General features: G+C 38.8%; 1 protein-coding gene across 2 annotated transcripts in view; it reads left to right on the top strand.

Moving 5' to 3' along the window:
* YTHDF1 (YTH N6-methyladenosine RNA binding protein F1) overlaps positions 1-7,944 on the top strand; it is a 13,752-nt gene extending 5,808 nt beyond the window's left edge. Inside the window, exons 4-5 of one of the 2 annotated variants that reach the window (XM_005499583.2) lie at positions 991-2,517; positions 6,420-7,944. In XM_005499583.2, coding sequence (XP_005499640.1) covers positions 991-2,517; positions 6,420-6,446 — 1,554 coding nt within the window. In that variant the 3' untranslated portion in view covers positions 6,447-7,944. Of the gene's footprint in view, positions 1-990; positions 2,595-6,419 lie in introns of both variants that reach the window. The other variant, XM_013371377.3, reaches the window with a different exon arrangement.
* The last annotated feature ends 244 nt before the right edge of the window (positions 7,945-8,188 follow it).

Genomic DNA, 8,188 nt, shown 5'->3' on the forward strand with positions numbered 1-8,188 from the left:
TTCTTTATTCGTTCGTTTGCATTGTTGAATATGAGAAACACAGAACACTTCAAAAATCAGATGTCAGCAGAAGATTTAGAATGGAAGGAAGGGCTTCTTGGCTTGGTCTAAGAAGCGGTTAAAAGAGAGGAAAAGCTGGAATTTCTGAGGGGAATCTGCTAGTTTATACCTGGTCAGTCTCTTTATTTCCTAAAGTGGAAAAGGTGGCCTGTTTGGAAGGACAGTCAGAAACAGGCTTGCACATTTGTAACTTTGCTTCTGAGGGAAGAACAGACACCTGCAAAAGGCTGAACAGGGTATTTTCTCAGACAGTTTGTGTGGCGTATATCACATGCCATATTTGCGTCTGTTTGTCTCTAGTATACCAATCAGATTAATTTCAGTTTGTAGTTGTTAGGTCTACTTATAGAAAACTCAGCAAGTGTCTTAGGATCACAGTGAGATCACATGCTATGTCAGAAGTAGCCTTTGCATGTTTTACCACGTCAGGTATGTTTTGCCCTTGGGGACTGTTGGCCCCTCAAAACAATTCTTTAATGATGACTGTGATCATATTTTCTGTTATGTGTTGTCATGTTAAAGCAATTTAGTCTAAAACTTATCCCGTGTAGTGATCTAGAGTGCTAAATATCCTTAGTTCTGTGAGAGACAAAATATTGTTTTCTAAGTCCCTTGAAATATTTTGGAGTATCAGTAGATTCAATAATTCCAGAAGAAGTCACTAAATAGCCTTAGTAATGTGACTAAGCTTATGTGGTTTCAAAATCTCGAGTACTAACCTCGTTGTGAGCCACTAGTCCTGGGCTGCATCATAAATGCCCAGAGACTGCATTTTAACTCTGAATCTTTCTTGAAGTATGAACCAAAATCTGTAATTAGAAGCTATATTACCTTATCTCTGTTCTTTCTATTTGGTAATGAACAGTGTTGTGGCTATGTTTATATTAAGAGTGGTTTTATATCTAAAGTTATCTTTTTTTTCTTTAACAGAACAGTAGCTATCCATCAATGACTGATCCTTATCTGTCCAGTTATTATCCACCATCTATTGGGTTCCCCTATTCTCTCAGTGAAGCACCATGGTCTACAGGGGGAGATCCTCCTATCCCGTATCTCACCACCTATGGACAGCTCAGTAATGGAGATCATCATTTTATGCACGATGCTGTTTTTGGACAGCCTGGAGGCCTGGGAAATAACATCTACCAACACCGGTTTAACTTTTTCCCTGAAAATCCTGCCTTCTCAGCATGGGGAACAAGTGGATCCCAAGGACAGCAGACTCAAAGTTCAGCATATGGGAGCAGTTACAGCTACCCACCCAGTTCACTGGGCGGTACCATTGTGGATGGACAAACAGGATTTCATAATGATACATTAAATAAAGCTCCTGGAATGAACAGTATTGAACAGGGAATGGTTGGACTTAAGATTGGTGGAGACGTTACAACCTCTGCAGTAAAAACAGTAGGTTCTGTTGTCAACAGTGCCGGGATGACAGGTGCCCTCTCTGGTAACAGTGGATCTAATGTCAACTTGCCAGTATCTAAACCAACCTCTTGGGCTGCTATAGCAAGCAAGCCTGCGAAACCACAGCCTAAAATGAAAGCAAAAACTGGACCTGTAATCGGAGGAGCATTGCCTCCTCCACCTATAAAGCATAATATGGACATAGGTACTTGGGATAATAAGGGTCCTGTGGCAAAAGTTCCTGCCCCCCAACAGATCCCTTCTCCTCAGTCTGTTCCACAGCCACAGCAAACAATTGTTCAACCTGTTCCAACTCAACCTCCTCCATTGACTCAGCCGCAGTATCAGAGCCCTCAGCAGCCACCCCAAAATCGCTGGGTAGCTCCTCGCAACAGAAATGTAGCTTTTGGCCAAAGCGGAGGAACTGGTAATGACAGCAACTCAGTTGGCAGTACCCAGCCTAACCCTGTTCCAACTGGCGAGTCCCATCCCGTTCTTGAAAAACTGAAAGCTGCTCATAGCTATAACCCTAAAGATTTTGAATGGAACCTTAAAAATGGGCGTGTGTTCATAATAAAGAGCTATTCTGAGGATGATATTCATCGTTCCATTAAGTATTCTATTTGGTGTAGTACGGAACATGGCAACAAACGCCTGGACAGTGCTTTTCGGTCCATGAATAGCAAGGGTCCAGTCTACTTGCTGTTCAGTGTCAATGGCAGTGGACACTTCTGTGGAGTAGCGGAGATGAAATCACCTGTGGACTATGGCACCAGTGCAGGTGTCTGGTCTCAGGACAAGTGGAAGGGAAAATTTGATGTCAAGTGGATCTTTGTGAAGGATGTGCCCAACAACCAGCTCCGACACATCAGGCTGGAGAACAATGACAACAAACCTGTTACAAACTCCCGTGATACACAGGAGGTGCCCTTAGAAAAAGCAAAACAAGTGCTTAAAATTATTGCTACTTACAAGCACACGACCTCCATCTTTGATGACTTTTCTCATTATGAAAAGCGCCAAGAAGAGGAGGAGGTGGTGCGGAAGGTAAACTTATTAAAAAATTTATTTTATACACAGATATGGGGAAAATGAAATGTGAAGGCTGCTATGGTGGAAAAAATGTAAGTAGGAACTCAAAATGTTTTTCGTACATCTCAACTTGATGGTTTTGTTTGTGTTTAACAACACGAAAAACAAACTGATGCTTATTTGTCTGTGACAATTTCATAGCTAAATGCGTTTCAAAGCAGAAAGTTAAGCCGTAATGCAGGTAAAGGGCATGTTCAGGTTTTTGGATTTTGATTTATTTTCTATCTTAAAATGGTTAATAAACTAGAAAATAGTTTCTGTTTCAGAATTAGATTTGCAAATAATTGCCGCTTAAGGTTTTTTTTGCCTTATACATATGAGGTGTTCTAAACTGTTTTACTAGAACTGGGCTATCAAAATGGATACTTGTGCTTGCATTTGAAATTTGTACATCGCCTTTAAGAGCAAGAAACCTCATCTTGTTTGTTTAGTTGACCTCTCTGGAAAAGAAAGAGTTGCATAAAATTATTGCAATAGTGCTAGAAAGACTGCGTTTTTGCTGCTAAAGTCACATGTATTATTATTTGGGTAAATAAAGGTTTTCAGTTCTCAGGTCTAATCTGTCTACTAATTCTTGAAAAGAAGTTTTGAGTGAATATGTAGTAAGAGAAATTTGGGCAGTAACAGCGAAAGTGTAGTAAAAACTTCCATATGCTTTCATGGCTCTCAGTCTGCCACAAGAGACATCTGTCCCTATCCATCCCATGACCTCCGTTTCAAAAATTCCCTTCTCTAATTAAACAGCCTAGAAGTAATGAACTGACAAAATAACAGGTGTTGGGATGTGTAGTTACTTTTTTTGTATAGCATTTCAAATATAAAGCAGTTATTTGACGGGCTAGTTTAATGCAGCTCACACTTGCTACAAAATGTTTTTGAAGCAAAGACTTGATGCATGTTCCCGGAGCTTAAATTGAAGTTGCCATTTTAAAGGTTTTAATACCATTTAAAAGTGCAGATAGCATTGCTTTAAACTGTCTCCATAGAATGTACCTGTAAATTATGAGAGAAAAGTAGATCAGTATCTTAAGGACTTTTAAGCTCGGCTTTCCCAAGCTGTCAGATATGCTGTGCGCAGCGTAACCTCGACACAGCAGGGAAGGAGAGTTTCAGGTTTGCAGTTTTTCTTGTGTACTCCCTGTGGGGTTCCACAAGTTATACCTAAAAGTCTTTACCTCAACACTTCATTTCTTCAGTAGGCAATTAGCAATTCAAAGTTTAATGCAACCTGTGTCTTGAAGAGAGGTATTCCCTGATATAGGAATCTTGAATAAGTCAAAAGGCCTGGGTTCTTTTGTCCAGTGTTTACAGTGTATGGGGGGGGATGATTGTTTGGTGGGGTGTTTTTTGTTGTTTTTTTGTTTGTTTGTTTGTTTTTCTTTCCATGCCGAGTCTCCCTCTGATTTGCTGCTGAGTCTAGGGGGGAGAATAATGTGTGCATTTAAAGAGTGAGGGCACTGGGGAAGGGATAGGAGTTCCAGTCTTGACCAGTTACCTACCTGGCCAAAGGAAGATCCAAGTGGCTCAGTACTGAACACTGTGCTCCCTTTGCTTTGCAGCAGCTCAGGGAGCTGATGTTCTACTATTGGGCTGATCCCACTTTGGGTTGTTCCAATACACACAACTATTTCCCACATTGAGTTCAAGTGCTGATACAATATTCTCACCCAGGTCACTGCTTTATAAGAGGTTCAGTTTTGTAAGTAATGCATTATTTTTCTGTCTCGTTTAAAACCAAGGCTCTGCCTTGTATGACACATTCAGAAAATAAACTCTGGAGTCTAATTTAACATTTCTGAGATTGCTCTAAATAGCTTAGAAAATAGGATGATATACAGAGAATCGAAATACACCAAGGAAGGTAATAGTGCTAGAGTGGTAAAGCAGATCAACAATGAGGGAATGAAAAGTAAGATACTACTTGTCGGATTGTATTCTATAAAACTGTTGTCTGAAGAATTAATATTTTTTCCCCTTCATTGACTAAATTAATTGTAGAAATCCAACTAGAAGAGTTTTTTTGCAGACTATGCACACGCTTATTGTCGAGCAGTTAGTGCTATTGAAGTTGAAGCCTTCCTGGTTTGCAAAGTTAATCTTCTTATGACAATAACATTTGAAGAATCTTATTGCCAGTTAAGGTATCTTATGACCTAATTGACATTTTCAGAAGGTTGTTTGTGTATGTGCCATATTAATTGATTTTCAAGTTGCTATGTTTTTTTCTAGCATTGTTTATTTCCTTTAAAGATGCTTTCTGTGAACATTCATTGGCACAGAACTTCTAAGGATGGATTATTGTACTTCCTCCAAAACTAGTTAAAAAAATTATACTTTATAATACTAATTGTGTTTCCTGATATAAAGAAAACATATTTTTATGTCAGTAGGTGGATGCTTTCGTCCCACTGACCTTATCAAGTAGAGTTTAGTAGGAAGGTTGACAGCTGCTTTAGACTGAGGTGAAGGGAACAGAAACTTGACAGGGGTGAGTGTCTCCAAAGTGGAAGCTTCTGCAAGTCTTGTGAAAACTCATTTTTCCTGTGTCTGAAGATGATACTTATTAATGTCATGAAACAGAAGTACAGAATGGGAAGTCCCTTGTGAGATATTGGAGATTTCCTCTGGGAAAGAGAAACTATGAAGGCTCTGGATGGATCTTCAGAACCAAAATGAGTGAAGTTTTGTTAGTTGCTTACAAAACTGCATGTTCTTTCCTGCAGTAGTGCTAAATTGCAGTAAGGAAGAGAATTTGAGAGGTAGAGCTTCTAAAAAGCAGCCGTGCTCTAGAGCACAAAGAACTGTTGCGTCGGTTTCCTCCCCATCAGTTTATATGGTTTCAGACGCTTTAGAAGGAAGACTCAGATTAGCCTCTGAAAGCAAGCAGCAAGGTAGGAGGAACTGCTTATAAATAGCTCAATAAATAGCACTTTTTACTGAATTATAAAGCCTGAGCATGCTGTCTGGGTACCAAGTGGAAGTCTGAGGTATTAGCCTGTCATCTCTTTCTGTGGGATTGGGCCAGGAGAATGGAAAACTTTGATTTTTGAAAGTAAGTGAAATTATGAGGGTTAGTGGGTGACTACACAGAAAACCAAAGTTCTATGAAGTGACAAAGGGAAAGAATGGGCTGGCGAGCTTGGGAGGAGAGTGAGGCACAGCGAAGGGGATTTTCCACCTGAGACATGGGAGTAGGATGGAACAGTTTATTTTTGGAAGCCTGAAAATGGGGTTGGTACAATTCAGGTTAAGATTCTTTCTAACCACCTTTTGTTTGAAAAGTCCAGCAGCCATAAATTTTTTTCATTAAGAACATACACCACCTAGTACATTCCGATACTCTGCCCCTAAGAGATGACTTGCTTTGATAGTTTATCATAAGTTGTGTATAAAATAGGAATATATTTCAAGAGAGCTCAAATCCTGCTTTTATTGGATGTGACTAAACTCTGAAATCATTTGAATGCTTCAAAATCATCCTGGTTCTGTGGGGTTCAGTAATCTACCATCTCCTTTCTGCTCCTGTTTTGGTTGTGCTGCTTCTGCAGCAGCTAAAATAATCCAGCACGTAGAATATTACAGGTCGTGTTTCTGCGTAGGAATTGATACTCCCAACTTTCTTACTGGGACCTTCATCTGCTCCGTTTGAAGTGACTGTTCCACTTGAAGTTGCATTTAAATATTAAATTATCAAATCCTTGGGCTTGTCAGGTATATACAATATATTTATAAAATGCAGCAGTAATGCTTTTATGAAGTGTGTAATTGTCTGGGATGAAGTTAGCGCTGTTATACTACTAAAAGCTTTTTGCTTGTTCGTTTGACTAAAATATTTCTTAACTTTTTTCTCTTTGCAGGAACGTCAGAATCGAAACAAACAATAAGAATAAACATATACAGTTTGATATATACTAGAACTGATACTAAATTCGACTATGAGAAACAAAATTAAAGTATACTGGTGCTGTATCCTGGCATCAGGACAAACTAAAGCTTTCAGCTCCAATATATCTTCTCGTGCAGGGGAAATTAAGTTGTCTCATCTTTAAGTACATTGTAGTTTATTTTTGCCCAGGTGGATCTGCATTAATTTGTATCTTTTTTTTTCCTATGTAAAATTCTGTAGAAATCATTAATAAAAGTGTGTCTGTTTTTATTTTTTTTAAGTTGGTAAACAGTTCTATTAACCTAATGTGGACCTATACACGAGCATACTAAAGTGTCAATGCTTCCCAAAGACTTTATTTTGGCACAAATTATGTTCCTAGCCAGATATACAGATTATGGAGAATACATGACAAATCTTCCTTTCTCCTCCTCCCAAGCCCTTTTTGTTCATGGTGGAAGTAAGAAACCATACACTGATTTTTTTATTATTATTATTATTTTTTTGTTTTCCTCCCTCCATTTAAAAAACTTTTAAGATACTGTACTTCACAATTTTGAAATGAAAAAAACTAAATCTCTGATCACTTTGTGCAGCTGCTCTGCCTCTTTATTTATCTGTACAATTACACTTTTGAAACTGCTAATGCGCCATGTTGGTTTTTTCTGTCTAGTAGAAAATCAACTTGTCAGTGAAATTGTTTCTCTGGCCAATATTTCCCTCTCACGTTCTGTTGAGCAGTGCTTCAGTGTGCATTTGTTATACCATATCCTGCCGAGGGTGAGCGAGATGCTTTCTCTCCGCCATAATTCTGCTTTACGGTTTTTGTAGCTTAATTAAATAATAATGTGATGCTATCAACATTGCAGGGGTTTTGGACAATGTGTTGAAACCTGTTTCAGCTTTCAGGTGTTATTAGTTAATTGCAGATCATTTTTAATCCTTCCTGTCGTTACTCCCTCCCACCCCCCAAATCCTAATGCCATTTAAAGTTTTTATACCAATAATGCTGAGCTTTAACGTAGGAACTAATAGTACGGATAATATGATGGATTATGCCTCAGATGTTTAAAATTGACAGTGTGTATGTCTAATTCTTTTTTTTTTTCTGTTGGATGAGTAAAAAAACCTGTTTTAAGAAACTGAATTTACTGTCATGTTTTTGTGGAGTGAGGGGACCGTCGGAGAACCTGTCACCAACCGGAGTTCCAATTACGCATGGAAATGGTGCTCATGTCCGCTGCTCTAGCACACTGAATCTGCACGTCTTTATCGTAGAGGATCTTTTACTATATTAGCAAGTATCTTCTGAATACTATTTACTCCAAAAGGACCTCCAATTTAAATAAAGTTTAATCTGTATCATTTAGACTTGTATCTAGAACGTATAACTCTGTCTCTGGACTGTTCCTGCCTGTAAGGGGTAATGGACAGCATCAGATTAACTTTTTCCTCTAGGAGAATACAAGCCTTAATAAACAATACATATTTAGCAAGTTTGACGTCATTTTCATTTTTTTCCCGCTCTCCTTTCAGTTCTCTTCCTGTGTTACAAACCCCCTTCATGCCGACTCGGGAGTTAAGTCTAAGTTGAGAAGTGTTTTGATGGAATCACTGAGGTGTTTGCGAATTGCTGAAGGGTTTCACGGGACTCTGCAGAAGACAGTTAAGCTGCTTTGGGTGTTACCTGAATGTTCCTCAGAGGAAATACCTGTCCACACAGGGGCTTTCACTCAATTT

This window comes from Columba livia, chromosome 16 (assembly GCF_036013475.1).
Source record: "Columba livia isolate bColLiv1 breed racing homer chromosome 16, bColLiv1.pat.W.v2, whole genome shotgun sequence".
NCBI classification, from domain to species: domain Eukaryota; kingdom Metazoa; phylum Chordata; class Aves; order Columbiformes; family Columbidae; genus Columba; species Columba livia.